General features: G+C 43.0%; 1 protein-coding gene across 2 annotated transcripts in view; it reads left to right on the forward strand.

Annotated features, from left to right (window-relative positions):
* LOC125738199 (LYR motif-containing protein 4A) overlaps nt 1-19,115 on the forward strand; it is a 41,076-nt gene that overhangs the window by 8,597 nt on the left and 13,364 nt on the right. Inside the window, exons 2-3 of one of the 2 annotated variants that reach the window (XM_049006912.1) lie at nt 1,919-2,039; nt 6,238-7,135. In XM_049006912.1, the coding sequence (XP_048862869.1) occupies nt 1,919-2,039; nt 6,238-6,258 (142 nt within the window). In that variant the 3' untranslated portion in view covers nt 6,259-7,135. Of the gene's footprint in view, nt 1-1,918; nt 2,040-6,237; nt 7,136-19,115 lie in introns of those variants that run through there. The other variant, XM_049006901.1, reaches the window with a different exon arrangement.

A 19,115-nucleotide genomic window follows, 5' to 3' on the forward strand; every position in this document is an offset into this window, starting at 1 on the left:
GGATTAATTAAGCATCGCGCCGCATTAGAATGTGCCACTTAGCAAGTGCCGGCAGCTTGAGGGGTGGTGAGTGATTAATACTCGTTAGTCATCTTCGTCTCCTGGTGACGACTCCCACCCCGTCTCCTTCACATGGCATGTGTCACATTTTCCGCCAGAAATGCTTCAAGGGCAGATGAATAGTGCATTCAGAGAAGCCTGTTATACTTTGCCTAAACTAAAAAGTCGGGTCATTCTCCTCTGACCTCCCTCATTAAGGTATTTTCAGCCACAGAGCTGTGCTGGACTGGGTGCCTTTCTTCATCGTTCCATTCTTTGTAAACTTTACACACTGACACCTTCTGAGATGCTGGAACCGCCATGTCTGACAGGAAGAATCACACCACAATCAAAATCACTCACATCAGGGATCCTTACGCTTAGTTGGACCGTAAGGGAGCTTCTTCATTCTGTCTGCATGTTTTCATTTGTGGCAACACGACTTACTGTTTGTATATTATGCATCTAATCTGTGACAACAGCAGAACATTCCCTGCTTGAGATTATTGTGGTTGCGGTGTGTGATGCAGTAAATTAAATCATGCTGTTCACTTCTCAAAAGTCAGTTTGACTAAACTGAAACACTGATTTCTGCACTTCTGACCCAGTTTATCATAAATCTCCTTCTGCAGTGTTTCCCATGGCTCTAGATTCTTTCAAAATTGATGTAGTTGGAGGAGGACAGGTGTCTCTCATGACCCTGTATGTCTCTGGTCTGACAGGATCCATATAATTGCATCGTTTTGGCTCCAGGTCGTGCAGCTCCATTTCGTGTGGCTGATATCATTTAATTGTTGGGGATCAATTGTGGCTTACCGGCCATGAGTACCTAGCTGCAGGTGCGGCCTGACTGCGCACGTTCTCTGCCAGCACCCAGACCAGACCACTCTCAAGCCCTCAAACGTCATTCCTGAAGACGTAATCACGTTGCGACAGGATCCATTGTTTATGTTTTGCTAGTGCGCCAGTCATTCCTTAAACATGAGATCTGGCTCAATAATCTATAAATTAATTATTACTTCGTACAAAGTCAATATGACCACGCTTTTCTAAGCTGACCAACTAAAAATAAGTTTAAAGTCTAAACTAGCTGACTAGTAAATAAGTGTCACATGGAGTCTGGTGCAGCCACTGGGAAGTCCAGTATCTCTTTTGTACAGAATCATGGGACTTCCTGTATCAAAACGGTAAAAACATGTTAGCTTTTTTCACGTTAACAAGCTCAGAATTGACATTGCATGTTTTGTATGTGTTAACACGTTATCACGGGTTAAGATGAACAAAATGTTTGCGTCAACATGTCAATTTTGAGCTTGTTAACGCAAAAAAAGCAACGTTGTATTGACACTTTTGGCATTCCGTAAAATGGCATCTTACGGAGTGGTGTATTGGGGCTTAAAAGTGGTCTGGGTGCTGACAGGGAACGACCGCTCTCAGGTCCGTCCTACAGCCGGATGGTTCTCTAATCGGCAGCGAAGTTTGTTCTGCGATTATTACAGAGATGGGCAATCTCATCCCAATCACTGGCCCAGGGTATAAGAAGGTTTTCTGAATAACCTGTAGGTCAGCTGTTCAAACCCAGGTGTAAGGACTCTTCAGCCAATCAGTCTTCAGATTAGTAATCTAATTAGGGAGTTGCAGCGAAAACCCACATACCCAACGGCCCTTTCTGGATAAAATTGCCCACCCCTGGATTATAAAATCACTGGACTATAAATATATCTTCAGTTATGTCATGTTTATTATAATCAGTTTAACGTTTTTCCTTAGTTTTAAATGTGTCTAATTTAACTTGATGATGGAAAAAATCGCCCAACTGCTCAGTTTCTTTTTTCCAAAATGGCAGGGGAACACAAATTTGTTTTCTATGTGTACTCAGAACATATGCCTTGCGGAGGGTGAGGGACGCTTTCAGGGAGAACAAGAGCGTGGACGACCCTAAGACCCTGGAGATCCTGCTAAACCGAGCCTGGGATAGCCTGGCTGTAATCCAGCGGCAGGTACGTTCCATAGCCGAATCTCATACGCAGACAGAACACACGTCACAAACAAGACCCTGGTGCTCGGGTGTGTGATCGTTCTCCAGGACAGAAATTATGCAAGATTCCCTTTGGTCCTGTAAACTCTCAAGCCACAATTCTCAGTTGTCATGTAATTGTGGACTTACAATAATAATAAAAAAAAACCTCTTTGTAGTTTTAAAGTTTCTGTGCCTTGGAGATGGAAATACATTTTTCATGGCTTGTCTTGGTGAACTTCCCTCAGTCACCAACATGTCATGTATGTCTGATGGTGGATATTCTCCACACATGATCTGCATGTCTTCTCTTGCTTTTCTTACACCCATGATCTGCATATCTGCCATAAACACTGAGGAAACATTGCTGTAAACATACTTTTTCATACAATGAAACATTTGTCACATTGTTTCTGTAAGCAGACTCACTCAATCCCACAGGAATAGTATAGTTTAAGTGATAATATGAAGTGTAAAAATACGCTTTTGAGTTTTGTTCAGGTGAAATTATCGACGGCACGGTGGTCTTGAGTCTTATTTGATTTACTTTGAACCTCAAAGAATAATTAATGAAACGGATAAAAATAGATTACCAAACAAACAAATGTGCTCATTTGTCAACATTTTAGTTTCCTGTACTGCTAATAAGTCTCTTTGGATACGATACACTGCAGGATCGTTCCTTATACAGGAATGTTTTCTTCTCTGCGAGTGTCCAATGATCTATTTTAAGATATTTTTCTGCAAGTCAGAATTTAATTGTCACGATTTTGGTGAACGCAGTATCATTTAATGTGATATTGCGTAGCTTACTTATTATTTCACATAGCATGTTAGCGACAGCTAATGATCGACGACCTGCGGTCAGGAGTTTGTCCCAGGGATAAAACCACTGAGAAGACCTACTGAGGTTGATGCAGGAGGAGTGTGATTTAAGCATTCCACATGTAATAGATGGAATATACCAGAGTCACCAATTTAAACATAAATTCTCAGGCCCTCGATAACCATAATTAGCTAAGTGATTGATTATGTTGTACATTTGGATTGTCTTGTTATAGGTTTTTTTCATCCTTACAATGTGCTTCTTTGTTACGATCAGTCAGTCAGTCAACCAAATTTCATTTTGTATTTAAATAAATTCTCCCAAGACATCCAGAGAAAAATCAGGACTCCTCAGGTAACCCTGAAATATCTACATGTGTTATGAGTAGTTATGCTTTTCCAGGAATTACAATAAATGTTAGATTTATTTTTTTATTATTGGAAAGGGTGGGTGATACAGGGAGAATAATGCATACTTATTATCCTGTCACTAACACAAAAACAAACGAGATTGTGTGATAATGATGTGACTAATGATAAAATGCATCGCTGATACCATAGAAGCATGAAGAGTGGCTCCAAGCCAACCATTCACTTAACAGCTGTATTCTCCCGGCCTTTGGGGAATACATACGGTTTTAGCACCAGTGCGCATCTCTGCCGCAGCAGACAGTAAGCCATGCAAGCCAATAACTTAATAACTGTTTGATGGCTGTTTTAAAAAATTTCCATATGAATTATATGGTTAAGAAATGAAAACTGATCAAATTTTGAGACGGGATTGGCCAAAAATTGAAGCAGCACTGCATAGTGATAGCAAAAAATGGTTTTGACACTTGATGCCATTACGGCGACAACCTGAAGTTTTGATAGACCGAAGTTTTGTGGAAAGATTCTGTAAATTGTCATATACTCTAAATGGATAAAAAAATTGGGACATGGGGAAATTGGGACATCTTAATCACTGAATTCATGTGCTTCATTCAGACCCATTGCCACAGGTGTATATAATCAAGCATGTTGCTATGCAGTCAAGTTTATAATAATTTCTGAAAGAATGGGTCGTTCTGAAGAGCTCAGTGAATTCAAGAGTGGTTTTGTCATAGGATACCACCTTTGCAATGAGTCAGCTTGTGAAATTTCTTTCCTGCTAGATATTCTACTGTCAGCTGTAATTATTGCAAAATGGAAGTGTTTAGGACCAACAGAAACTCGGCCACAAAGTGGCTGACCACGTACAGTAACAGAGTGGGGTCGCAGAGTGATGATGCACATAGTGCATAAAAGTTGCCAACGCTCTGTTGACCCAATAACTGCACCAAACTTCCTCTGGCATTAACTCCAGCACAGAAACTGTGCAGTGGGAGCTTCATGGAATGGGCTTCCATGGCCGAGCAGCTGCATGCAAGCCTCACAATGCCATGCAAGCACAATGCCAAGTGTCGGATGGAGTGGTGTAAAGCACACTGCCACTGGACTCTGGAGCAGTGGAAACGAGTTCTGTGGAGTGATGAATCACACTTCTCTGTCTGGCAGTCTGATGTCAAGACAAATCTGGGTTTAGTGGATGCCAGGAGAACATTACCTGCCTGACTGCATTATGCAGACAGTAAAGTTTAGTGGAGGAGAGATCATGGTATGAGGGTGTTTTGCAGGATTTGGACTAGACTCCTTAGCTCCTGTGAAGGGAACTCTTAATGCTTCAGCATATCAAGGCGTTTTGCACAAATCTGTGCTTCCAACATTGTGAGTTTGGGGAAGGCCCTTTTCTGTTCTAGCATTACTATGCCCTAGTGCACAAAGGTAGGTCCAAAAATATATGGTTGGGTGAGTTTGATGTGGAAGAACTGGACTGGCCTGCAGAGAGAGCCCTGACCTCAACCCCATCAAACACCTTTGGGATGGACTAGAACAGAGGTTGCGAGCCAGGCCTTCACATCCAACATCAGTGCCTGACCTCACAAATGCTCTTCTGGTTGAATGGGCACAGACACACTCCAAAATCTTGTAGAAAGCCTTCCCAGAAGAGTGGCAGCTATTATAGCTGCAAAGATGAGACCAAATCCATATCGATGCCTATAGATTTAGAATGAAATATCATAAAAGTTCCTGTAGGTGTAATGGCCAGGTGTTCCAATACTTTTGTCCATATAGTCTAAGTGCAATGTGCAATAAATGAAGTGCACCTTATTAACTTGTACATTTCCAGGTAATCATCCTGTACTTCTAGAAATTGTACAAGTTGGTCAGTGTAGGATGAGTACGACTTACATAGCCGGACCAAATGACAGGGCTGACTGGGGTGTTGTTTCCGACCGCATGAAATCTAGTTTGCACACATTCGCTGTTGCCAAGCAACCTTCCCTCTTGTGCATTTTTTTGTTCTGTGTATGTTTTTTTTTACCAGTGTTGATGAACTTTACAGAATGTTTTTAGTTTTAATTTTGAAATTTATTTTAATTTTATGTTTTTCCCACTTAGACCAGGAGCCCAGAGGGGTCAGCCTAGCTGAAAAGCGAACCAATTTCCCTTAGTGTAATCTTGCGGGGGGGCATATGACAGTTCATCAGAATGGATGTCTGCCGGGCCCGTGGTGGTGGGTGTGGTTGTGAGGGGTGTGGTAATGAATTCAAGTTATTCAATTGAGTTATCTTTTGAGGTCCCCATTTGGATAACTTCAGTTTTATAAAAATCAGTGCAATCAAAAAGTAAAAATGCCAGAAGTCTTGTATTTGGGTTACTTATGGTTAAGGTTAGGGATGGGTAAAGGTTAAGGGTGTCGTGACTAGGATTAGAGTTTTTCCCCATAGAAATGAATGGATGGTCTCCATTTAGATAGGTACACCAACTTGTACGTGTGTGTATATGTATGTGTGTGTGTGTGTGTGTGTGTGTGTGTGTGTGTATATATATATATATATATATATATATATATACACACACACACACACACACACACACACACACACACACACACACACACACACACACACACACACAGTGAGGTAAATAATTATTTGACCCCCTGGTGAATTCTTAAGTTGACCCATTAATGAAGATATGAGAGGTCTGTAATTTCACTGGTATGTTTATTTAAACTGCAAAAGATAGATTATTAACAAAACAAGCAAGAAAAAATCATTATGTTACAGTTACAAACCAATTTATCATTTATCTAGGGAAATAAGTGTTTGGTCCCCTTCAAGCCAGCAAGAAATTAGGTCAAGTACATGTGCACTAACACAACACAAGTAATACTTAATTAAGTATTAACAGACACCAAGCCATCACTGTCATTTAGTGGCATTACTTTGTTAAATAGTATTCTTGGGTCACTAACCTGTCTACATCTTCAGCCTTATCACCATGGGAAATAGCAAAGAGACGTCTAAGGACATCAGAGAAAAAACTGTTGACCTTCACAAAGGTGGAATCGGCTACATTACCATCAGCAAGCAGCCTGGTGAGAAACTGACAACTGTTGGTGGAATTAATTGCAAATGGAAGAAAGATAAAACAACTGTCAATATCCCTCGGTCATGTTTAGGCCCGTCTGAAGTATGCTAGTGGACACCTGAATAATTCCAATGAAGCTTGAAAGAATGTCATGTGGTCTGATGAGACCAAAATCGAGCTGTTTGGCATCAACTCTACTCGCCATGTTTGGGGGGAAAATAATGCTGACTATAACCCCAGGAAGACCATCCCTACCGTCAAACACGGAGGTGGAAGCATTATGCTTTGGGGGTGTTTTTCTGCCGAGGGTGCAGGACAGCTGCACCACATCGAAGGAAAGATGGACAGACGTAAAATCTTGGATGAGAACCTCCTCCCTTCAGCCACCCCTTCAGCAGGTGGGTCTTCCAGCAAGACAGCGACCCTAAGCATACGGCTAAGGCAACAAAGGAGTGATTCAAGAAGAAGCACATTAGGGTTATGGGGGGCCCTAGCCAGTCTCCGGACTTTAACCCCATAGTATTCCCTATGGAGGGAACTCAAGCTTCATCTATCCAAGTTACAGCCTAAAAACCTTAGAGATTTGAAGGAGGTCTGCAAAGAGGAGTGGATGAAAATTCCTGATGATCTGCACGTAATCCTGGTGACCAACTACAAGAAACGTTAGACAGCTGTGCTTGTAAACAATGGTTATTCCACCAAGTACTAAAGTATGTGTTCTAAGGAATCAAATACTTGTTTCCCTAGATAAATGACAAATTGTAACTGTTACATAATGACTTTTTCTTGCTTTTTTTGTTAATAATCAGTCTTTTGCTGTTTAAATAAACATAACAGTGAAATGACAGACCTCTCATTTCTGTATTAATGGGTCAACTTAAGAATTCACCAGGGGGTCAAATAATTACATAGCACATAGCAAAATGGAAATGTCTGGGTGTGGAACTCTGAAGGCGTGTAGTTTTATCTTTTATTTCATAAATCAGTTTATGATTTGTGATCATTTCTGATCTTTCATCATATATCATATAGAAGGTGGGTGTGGGTAATGGGCTCGGCTGCAGGTGAGACACGCAGCATGGAGCTGATTCTAGCTTGATTTTTCAGTTTGATATTAAATCTGAATATAAGGTACCATCGTATATTTCTTCAGGCTGAAAGGGGTGAAATCCTGCTGCCACCCCTGATACGCTCCCATATTTGTGCAGAGTGCCTGCTTCTCCTCAGAAAAACAGCGTAAATAGCAGCTTTTGTCCTTAGCATTTTTCCCATGTTTTGTTAATTCCTGCTTGAGCTCGTATTGATCTCCATTTGCAAGCGTGACAAACAGAACCAAATGGTCTTGCGTGTCACCGCTAAAGCGGCATCTTGTTTACTCATACTGTCAGAGACTGGAAGGCCACGTGATTCAGCCCCAAACTGTGCACTGGCATGGAAACGGGGGCTGCGTTAGCATTTCACATGCGGAGGGCAGGGATTAGCACAGACTAGCAGCAGCTGTTTGACGTTGGGCTGCATGATTCAGCCCTGGACAGTACAGTCTGCCCAGCTCCGGTGCATTAGCATTTCGTATGTGGAGGGCAGGGATTAGAACAGGCTAGTGGCAGCTGTTTGACGTTGGACTCTGCGTCTGTCACGGTTGTGCGTCACAGCAGAGCCTTGTGCAAAGCGGAAACCAGGCTGTTTGCCTGCGTCTGAGCTCCGTCATATACTGCTGCTGTCATCTCTGCTCCTTACCATGGTTAACCCCAGCCACATGCCCTGTGCTGCCTGGGATAGGCTGCACCCCAACCAGGATAAGAGTGAGAGGATGACCTATGCATTCTGGTAGTGAAATGAAGCTTTATTTACCATTGGTACAAGTACATGTAAATTATTTAGTTTTCACACATCGCATCTTGCTGTCCTATAAGAGGCAAATATACAGGTCAGATCACAGGGTCGGACTTTTATCCACCACTCCTGTGACATTTTTTCACAGGGTTAGGGGCCTTCAGCAAAGCCTCAACGGAGAAGTGTGGCACAGAGGCCTAATCCGGTGAGCCAGGCCCACCTCCCGATTCTCTCATCATTTTGTCCTGGATAAAATATCTATTTGTAACATGCACTGTACGTGACTTGGCTGGTTCAAGTGCAACATGTGCAGTTTTAAACAATATTTATAACAGATCAATTTTGTCCAATTACAGGAGGACAAAGACACTTGGGCACAACCACTCAACAAATTATTTATGATAACCTATTTATTAACATGCTGCTGTAAGCACGAATAAATGAATTGTGACTATATTACAGGTACCCAAAAAAAACTGAGCATAAGAAAGAAACTAAATTGTACTTGATACAAAGAAAAGAATACCAAATTGGGTAAAATGTCCACACTTTCCACAATCAAAAGAAACAAGATACTCCTCTCTTAATGTCCGTATGTTTTGAAAGAAGAACGCAAATAAAAACTCTGTTGTTCTTTTGTGTCCAAGGCCTTTTCTTCGAGTCTATTACTCGAGTAGGAAATGTAAAAAAAAAAATCTATGTATTAAACCTCTTTGAGAATTTGTTGATATTATCTGACTATCAACAATCTAGGCTATCGGGACCTTCTGCTGCGAAAGGACAGATGAATGATCATGTAGATGCACAGGGTTTCCTGCCTCACTGTTCAGGTCAGATCTCATCAGAATCGCACAAAAAAACGTATTAATACAAATAAGTATAGGATTCTTCCGCACAGATATCAATATAAATTCTAACTAAAATACAAAATAAACCTGGATTTTAACACGCTCCACTCCAAGAACTACCTCTACTTGTCTTTCTTTCCCGGAAAGGAAAAAAACTAGTTTTATTCCAATAATACATACCGTTTCAAGTCCTGCATAATTAACAGTCTGCCCCTAGTGGTAGTGGGTATTATCAGCAGACAGTGATTGAAAATAAAACCAAGGCAAACTTGAGTGGGTTACATATTGATTAGCCAGCTGCATGGACTGGATTCTCTCCATAATACAGCAGAGTTTCAACGTGTGATGAAAACAATGTGCCACAGTAACTAGACCTCAAACTCTCTGCTTCCCCCCTAGTTTAATGCCTGTATATTTTCTCCTGCAACATCCCCAGGTACATTTTAAATAAAGTGTACATGCCCCCTCCCAGCACCAACAATAGCTTCAAACTAAGAAGACCAGGCAATGTACATCCTTCAGCTCATTTCCAGAGTGGACGCTATCCCATCGTTTTAGATTCTGTTTTTGTAAATGAACTAATTGCAGAGGAAAAGACTTGTACCCATAATGCACTGCTGCCCAAATTTTCTTATCCCTCAGTTCAGAAGCTTGCTGATTCTCTCTCGGTGGAATCGGTGCTGCTTTTAGATGTGCCTCATGTCATCGACTGGAGACTTGTGAAGAGCTGAGTGGGAAACGTCTCGTATGAGCAGTAATATATTCATCCATCTTTTAATCCATCCATCTTCTACAACCTCGCATCTGCTCCTTGGTTCTATCCCAGGAGTGCAGGGACCACCCAGGACACGATGCCGATCCATCACAATGCACACAGTTGTACCCTATGGGAAATGCAGGGTCAACAATCCCCCAGGCCACATACATTTAGACTGGAGGAGGAAACCGAAGTACTTGGATGAAACCCAGAGAGAATAAATCACCATGCATATTGACAGGGATGGGAATCAAACCCTCAGCCCAGGTGCTGTGAGCCTACAGTGCTACCCACTGAGCCACCAAGGCACCCACAATGCCATCAGATCTTAAATATATGCTGCCCATCATAACTTGTGATTGTGTGCCTGGTTGATGGTCAGAACCAGTCATTGATTTTGCCTTATTGGAGCTCCGTTGAACTAGCATATAGTCATGCTAAGTCATTCCTGAAATTGTATCATTTCACGCACTAATTATCCATTTAGCCCAGTGTTTCCCAACCCAGTCCTCGGGGACCCCGAACAGTCCACGTTTTTGCTCCCTCCCAGCTCCCAGCCAATCAGGAACATCGAATTCCTGGTACACGTGCGCTCGGAGCTGAGAGGAAGCAAAAACCTGGACTGTCTGGGGTCCATGAGGCCAGGGTTTGAATACACTGATTTTACCACTAAGAATGAAAAGAAGTTTTCATTGCATTAATAGGATAGCCTCCCTTGCCTTTTATAGTGATATTGTCAGCAAAGCGGTAATTTGTCATGGGTCCCATGGCTATTTTAACGACCCCATTTTCTCCGGTTAAAAATTACGTCATCAGCCCATATGTTTAAGGGATTTGACCCTTCATCTCAGCGTCGGAGTAATTGGACTTTTGAGGCTGTTCTGGGGCTACAAATTTTACTGTTCTTTCTTTTTCCTTTTCTGCAACATAATGTTTCCTGTTTAGTATTATGAGTGAGCTTTGCAGAGAGATGTGTTGGTGCGGTAGCATTAGTGCTAATAAGACCTTTCATAGCATCCTGGGTTGTCACTGTCATCAACGCAAACAGGGCTGAAAGACTACGGTCTGTTCCTCACAATGCGACTGGACAGACTGGTTTTTTTTTGGACCACATAGCAGCACAGAAGGGAGTGTCATTGAGTAAACAAATGTGTGTAGAAGCCAGGAAAGTGAAAACAAAATCAATCAAGCATTTGTGTCTGGCGGAAAAACCGTCCGTTGGATGGACGTAATGAGCTCCGGAGATCGATGACAGCGGCATTAACAGCCGTTAAGAAGCTGTTGCAGACCCTTTGTTTCCATTCTGACCCATTATCTCTCACACCTTTCCCAAAACCATCATCAGCTGCTACTAGTAGTTAGGTGTACTGTATTGAAATGCATTTTCTTTTTACGATATTTCCGCCTTACTTATTTTCAGTTTATCGGAACGTAATCACGTCGTAACCTGGGGGGCCTCTGTATAGTCATTTGTCATGCCAAGCAGGAGGTTCTGCTTAAACTAATGCCAGTCTGTCACAGGACACACACACAATTTGTGAGCAAATTAGAAACTCAATTAGATAGGACTGCAGAAGGAAACTGGAGTACCTGAAGGGAACCCTCACAAACATGGGGAGCAAATGAAAACTCTGCCCACGCATAGGGCCAAGGCTGGGGGTCGAACACACAGTTATGGACGTGTGAGGTTACAATGTTACCCGCTGAATATGTATCATGAAAATTGTGCTATGACTAAAATACTGAAATCGGGTCTCTGAAACTTAAAATGTCTTAGTTCACCAGTGTTTGGTTTTGAAGAAAACACTGTCATTCACCTACCTTCTTCAGCTACATTTTCATTTTCCGTATTAGCGTAGTTACTGCATTTTGCCCTTTTTAGGGCAGTCCATGTAAATGCATGTAAACTGGCAGTGTGGCTTTAATTTGTGACACTGTCAGTTAACTGTTGAATAACTTTAGTAAATCAGAAAAATAGAAAAGCTGAAGTGCCATTGATCTTCATAGTGATTTACTTTTAATTGATCACAAAGGTCACTGCCGTTTTACAGAGTGTTTTATTGATAACTAGTTTACTGGATGATGCTTTAATGCCAGTAAATATCAAGTTATGTTCACCTTTGTTATGCAACTTTGCCTTCACTCTTGGTAGCTGAAGGGCTTTCTAATGTTAACACCTTGTCATCAGTTAATTAGCTGTTACCATTCAGCCTCTAGCCTTGATAATGTAGCATTTGTGGTGATGATGGAGCTCATTACTGTCGCACCGTTGGAGGATATATTACTGCCCGAAGGTCCAGTTGTTATTGGTGATGTCACAGCGCTGTCTCCCTGCTGAATGCTAGCTAATCTGACCAAGTTAAACTGCAACAAAGGGGAATAGCTAAAACTATTGACTCATCATTACAGCAAGGGCAGGATATGTGTGTTAACTTGTTACATTTGTGTGGTTAAGATCATATGGGGGGTGGCATGGTGGTGCAGTGGTTAGCACTGTTGTCTCACACCTCTGGGACCCGGGTTCGAGTCTCCGCTTGGGTCACACGTGTGTGGAGGTTGCATGTTCTCCCCATGCCATCGTGGGGTTTCCTCTGGGTACTCCGGCTTCCCCCCACAGTCCAAAAACATGCTGAGGCTAATTGGAGTCGCTGAATTGCCCATAGGTGTGTATGTATGAGTGAATGGTGTGTGAGTGTGCCCTGCGATAGGCTGGCCCCCCATCCTGGGGTGTTCCCTGCCTCGTGCCCATTGCTTCCGGGATAGGCTCCAGACCCCCCGCGACCCAGTAGGATAAGCGGTTTGGAAAATGGATGGATGGATGGATGGAAGATCATATGGTTTTGCCTCCTCAAACCTCATCCACAAACAAGCAGGTCGCAGCTGCCTAGTTAAGGTTATGCATGCAGCTCACTTTCCAAACCCTGTCTTGTGCTACCTGGCACAGAAGATGGAATATTTATGTTAATATGAGTTAGGCGCGATTAATCGCAATTGATCACAGAAAACTGCGATTAGTTTTTTTTTTTCTCGATTTACAGCCTGTGTGTGTGTATAAACTTACATGGAACATCTTACCTTCAGATATGTTATAGTGTGCTGCTGAAACTGTGTTTAAACTCAAATTAAAACAAATAATATTTGCAGTGAAAATCAAATAACCGTGAAGTATATTTTTGTTCCGGCCCATTTTTATTTTGGCATATCCGGTTTATTCAAATGCTAAACTGTTTGTCTATGCCGGGCAGTTCTGTTAGCAAAAAGATATGTTTTTATCACACTTTGACTGTGTTGAATCCAGCTTTAGCCTTTGTTTCGCAAAATGCGGTAGTCATAAGGGCTGCTAATTGGAAAAGTCTCAAAATAGTATATTAATTACATTTCTATGAACCACCTTGTTTATTCTGAAATGTTACATTTGTGTTTATCATCTCTCAAGCAGTATCTGGGTATTAATACCAGTGAATTAAAAATAATTAATTATATTGTTTTAATTATTTATAGCGTATTTGCCTTTATATATTATTCCTATAGTATGCATCATATAAAGCATATAACGGCATGAACATCTTCATTTGACAAGAGGCTGCAAATACCTGAATAGTGCCAGTATTGCTGTAGCAGAGCGGCTGTGTTCCTGAAGGACACCAAGTCACGCCAGGACTGTGCTTATATTGATAGGAGTGAATGACTCGTGGGTGGCTGTCTGGAAAATGCAGACCTTACTGGCATTTTATTCACTGTTATTCGTGGTTTTGATGTATCTAGTGCTGAATACAATCAAAACATGCTCTGAGGCACCCATCGGTCGGAAGTTTGTTTTTTTTTTAAAGTGCAATTTCCTACCTGAAAATTGAAAAATGTATTTTAAAAGGAGCCCTGTCCTTTTCGCCTTTTCAAGCGGCTCCCTTTCCAGGGCCGAAGCTGAGCAGCTACAGGAAGGCCCTGAATTCGCAGGCTTCACGCTGGAGCACTCACTGCTGCTTCACTCACTGCTGCTTCACTCACTGCTGCTTCACTGGCCATATCGCACCTTTGCTCTTTGGTAACGTGCGGGACACGGTTTTCGGGGGTTATTGCTGGATTCACCGAAAAATATGCACTTTTGTGTATATATTCTTTAAATATGTATTTAGCCAGATTTTTGTATTGACCTTACCTTTATTTATTTATCAAATTCTTTTATTAAAGGTGACATACATTTGAGAAGGCAAGGTCAGACGGTCTCTGGAGCAGTTGGGGGTTGAAGGCCTCCCTCAGGGGCACTATGATGACATCACCATTAACCACAGAATTTTAACCAGCAACCTTCCGATCACAAGCATAGTGCCCAAACCCTCCAGAATATAATCCATTATATGAATAAATTGTTTCAGTTTAAATAAAAAAATATAATTATTAAAAAAATAAATCACATTAAAGTGTTTTATGTGCACCATGTGGACCTCGTACTCTTCAAGTGACATCGCACTACCCCCACCCCAAAATCCTGCAAAGGGCGAGAAGCTTTACAAGATCTCTAAATATTACTCTATGATTGCTAAGACCATCCCTTGCTTTTACCAGTTTAAATAATCCATTCCCTGCATTTCAGTTGCTGGGAGTTAATATGTACAGAATCTATACCTCCTTGGCATGGCTAATAAGCACTGAGCTTGTCTTCAGGTCTGTGAAAATCTAATTGTAGGTTATATGTGGAGGTGTAAATTGCTTTCTTTTCAGAGCTGCCCCCCCAACCCGGGCTTCTGAGAGCTTGGGCCTGATGTATCCCATTACCATTGTTAACATACCATCCCCCTAAATTGTTCACCGACGCACAGGCAAATCTGCGGGATACATACCTACCAACACTCCAAATTCCTTCAGGTTTCCCCAGCTGTACTCCTGTATTACCATTCCCCCCCCCCCCAAATAAACTGCCATTTGTCCATATCCAGACTTCTATATTCGTGAGAATCACCAACCTCTCCCCCCCCCCAGCAAAATCTCACTATTTTGCACAACTCATGTTGACAGGTATGCCTCACTATATCAGAGCTGGTTAAATGGTGAACTCCGCAATACTGAAACACAGTTCACGCAAATAATCTGGACTGCGTGATCGATCCCACCTCCACCATCCCCCTTGACACACTCCATTCCACTTGAAATATTCTTACAATTCCACCACTGCATGTGAGGGTGATGGCTGGCTAGTTCTTAAAGGCTTCTTTAATAAAGGACAGGTTACCAAGGTGATGAAGCTGCCCGTCCGAGGAGAAGCGATGCATCCGAAGGTGGGAGGGGTAGCAGATACTCCTGAAGTGGGTCGATATTAAAGTTGTGTTATCTTCTGCTCTAGGGGATGGTTGTTCTCATCTGACAGAGGAATAAGGATGCAGAAATACATGCTCTAACCGTCCATGCTGTGACTTTGTACAGGTGTTTTTTTTTCTCCATAAATTTATAATCTGCAAAGTGCAACCAACTTGTTTGACCAAGCATTCGTGCTTTGATTTGCCATTTTGTTGTCAAATTTTTTCTTGATTTTCCATCTGAAAAGTGCTAAGAGGAATCCAGAAGGTATGTCTTTCGAAGGCAGTTGCGAGCAAGATTTGTTTTCACTGTAGACGCAACCCCTTGCCTTGCTAGGAGATGCTCCTGTGCCGAGCAGCATCGTATAGGCCGGTCAGGGTGAGGTGTTCTTGCACTCATGTTGGACACGAAGGTCCAACAGCTATGCCTTTGAAGTGGCCTTTATTTGTTATAGTGCCTGCGCCGTCGCAGCTGACCATATGCTAGGTGAGAGATTCCACCTCTCCCGTTTTGGGTGGGGCCAGGTGCTGCTTTATTTTTAGCTCACTTTCTACAGCCGACTGGGCCGTGGGAATAGAAGGGAACTTCACACTCCGCGTGATGCGTTGATATTGTGGAGACTCCAGTGGGTGCTGGATGCATAGCAACCAATTAGAGTGTTTTATTTTGCTTATTTTATTTACATCCATCCCCATGATTAATAAGAAAATTCACTCTGCATGCTCAGCACCTCCCCCCACAGTTCAAAAACATGCTGAGACTAATTGGAGTTACTAAATTGCCCATAGGAGTGCATGTGTGAGTGAATGGTGTGTGAGTGTGCCCTGCGATGGGCTGGCCCCCCACCCTGGGTTGTTCCCTGCCTCGTGCCCATTGCTTCCGGGATAGGCTCCGGACCCCCCGCGACCCAGTAGGATAAGCGGTTTGGAAAATGGATGGATGGATGGATGGATGGATGGATGGATGCTCAGCAGTGGTAGTGGTAGCATTCTGCATGGAAAGAGTTTCCATTGGATCACAATGACACTGGACCGTTCTAGTACCTTCCGTTGGTTGGGGGGGTCGTGGTCGCTGGACATGGCTCTTTAAGAACAGATTTTTCTTTTTTTCTGCAGGAGAAGGTCTGCGTTACTCCCCCTGACCTGTGTCTGTCGTACTTATATTTTGAAGTGTTTTAACTTTTTCCGGCACTGTTTGAGACTTGCAGTTATTTCCAGTCAGAACCCCTGGGGGGGCGATGTGAGGGATTCTGCCTTATTCCTCTTGCCGGTTGGAAGTTGCCTGGAACTGTGATATAATTAGGGCAGCAGAGCAGCTTGCTGGGCAGTCGTATCTCAGGGCTCCGGGTGCGAGCAATCCAGTCTCCCGCTGCCCTCTGAAGGCGAGTCAGAGGGTGTGTAAATTTTCATTAGCATGAAGTGACATTTTACTTGCCATTTGTACAGGTTAGAGAACAGGTACATTGCAATGTTTTTTCCCTCAAATCCCATCTTACTCTCCTATATTTAAGACATACAGTACTGTGTGAAAGTCATAAGCAAAGAAAGTGTTTAGTGTTATTTATCTGGATATTAAGTGCATATTTGCTCTGGGGAAAAAAAAACACAATTTAACATAAAAACAGATGTGAATGTATATGAGTGACGCAATAAAAATTAAATGGGGCACCGCAGCCATTACATATTGTTTAATTTCTCCACACCAGCTCATTTAATTCATTAAGTTAATTAGGTAAATAACTCAGCGAGGTATTGATTAGCCAAAGATGGTGCAGCAGTGGCAGGATCGGCAAATGCATGGGTGTATCGGATGGTAGCTGCAAGTGTCTGGGGGGCTTTAGGAAATCTTTTGAAACTGCTAAGCTGACAGATATACAGAGATGATGGTGAAGCTTTGGGTCTGAGCACAGGGTCAGCCGTCCATCCAGCAGCCCCGTAATATTTCAGGGGGGTTATGGACCTTGCTTAAGGGCCCAGTGGAGAGATCTGGTCAGAACCAGCTCAACCTTTTCAGGGGCCCTAGGCAAAGTTTTGTTTGGAAGCCCCCCCCCCACCTAGAAAACTGTTGATCATTTCACTTTATTTGCTAGTAATTCAGGGCCCTAGGCAACCGACTATTCTGCCTACGGCTAGAGCCAGCCCTGGATGTGGCTACCGAGTATGGGATTTGAACCGATGACCTTTTGACGCCAGGTGCAGAGGCCTAACCCGCCAGGTAATGGCCTGTCTGCACCCTTCCCCCGTCCTGTTACGGCCTTCCTAGTGCAGGATCCGGATCACCACAAGTTCACTCAGTCAGACTATTCAGTGCTGCAGACGCTGCACCAAAACTAGGAGCATTTCATCTTTTAAATTATTATTGAGCTTGTAGCTGACTCCATTGTTCAACGCAAAACTGGCTGCAAGATCCTTTTGTAGGGGTATAAATTATTCACCAGCGTAGAATAAAGCTCGCTTTTTAATATTCACTATATCGGTGCTGGAACGTTGGGGAAAAATGAGGCCGGGGTTTGTCATATGGAAAACTCTTGATTTCTGCGTTTCTTTTTGTCAGTATCTTAGCCGCTGTTCCTGGAACATTACGAATCATAGCCGTGGCATAAGGGTAAGAAGATTTATCAGGTGAGACAGTGACATATTGACTAACAGAACCATGCATAATGTGGTATAAAAAGTAGGCTGTGTTCTGAACTCATACTGCCAGAAAGATGGAGGGAACGAGCAAACTTTTACTGCGGACTCCTCAGAATCCCACTCATCTCTTAACAAAGGGGGAAAAGGCCATAAAGTCGCGAGCCGCTCTGCTGCGTACACCAGCTCCTGGCGAACGTCTGCCGCCTGGCTCACAGCTCCTAGCTGGCAGCTTTACACCCTTCCTGGTGCATGTCTGGGCTCAGCACTGCCTGTGCTAAAGCTTCCTGTGCTGCCGCCTGGCTCACAGCTCCTAGCTGGCAGCTTTACACCCTTCCTGGTGCACGTCTGGGCTCAGCACTGCCTGTGCTAAAGCTTCCTGTGCTGCCGCCTGGCTCACAGCTCCTAGCTGGCAGCTTTACACCCTTCCTGGTGCACGTCTGGGCTCAGCACTGCCTGTGCTAAAGCTTCCTGTGCTGCCGCCTGGCTCACAGCTCCTAGCTGGCAGCTTTACACCCTTCCTGGTGCACTTCCTCACATCTGCCTGTATCAACCGCTTTATCAGGCCGTTACCAGACAATTATCATTCAGGTTTGCACATCAGCCATTCTGCACTGTATTTATCATAGTGTTATTTACCGTTTCCCCCAAAACATTTAAAAACATTTCTAGTAACTGAGGCTCAGTTCCTCAAAACTTGAAACACGGTGAAAAGACTTAACTTTGACAACTCCGCAAATCTCTTGCAAAATGAAACGATGTTCTCTCTTCTGAAAATTGATTCCTTCCACCAAACCAATACACATAGCTGTTATGCTTGTTTTTCAGAGCGCCATATAAACACTGATGTGATGAACTCAAAATGCTACCATCAAAAGTGTTCATGTATGTTTTGTCTTCATGAGACCATGTTACATATTCAAACACATACTGGTGCATGAACAAGTGTCCTTTTTCTCACAAATGTTACGTATTTTACATAATATGTAGCAAAACCCAGCAATTTCACCTAACTACCATGAGAAACCCTACAAGGAAAACCCGTGCACAGATACAAAAAAGTAACAAAATAATATTTGTTACTGCAAGACAAAGTGTTTACCTGAACTGGGAAAAAAAATGCAGTGAAGCAGGTCACTCTACATGGCAGCCCTGATCCTGGTCAGGCCAGACAACGTCATCCACGTCAGCTGCGATGTTCTCCCTGGCCAAGCAGCGGGGAAACAAATGCCTGGCATGGCGGATGCACCCCTGGCATTCATCTGCGTGGGTGTCTTCACATGCTGATGGGTCTGCCAGGGGCGCTGCTAGACATAAAGCTCTACTGGGACACAGGCCCCCCACCCCCCATATTGTTTTTGATAGCTGAACGTGAGATTTTACTGGGGCTCAGCACATAAATACAGGGCATGTTCCCC

This window comes from Brienomyrus brachyistius, chromosome 1 (assembly GCF_023856365.1).
Source record: "Brienomyrus brachyistius isolate T26 chromosome 1, BBRACH_0.4, whole genome shotgun sequence".
In the NCBI taxonomy this organism is placed as follows: Eukaryota; Metazoa; Chordata; class Actinopteri; order Osteoglossiformes; family Mormyridae; genus Brienomyrus; species Brienomyrus brachyistius.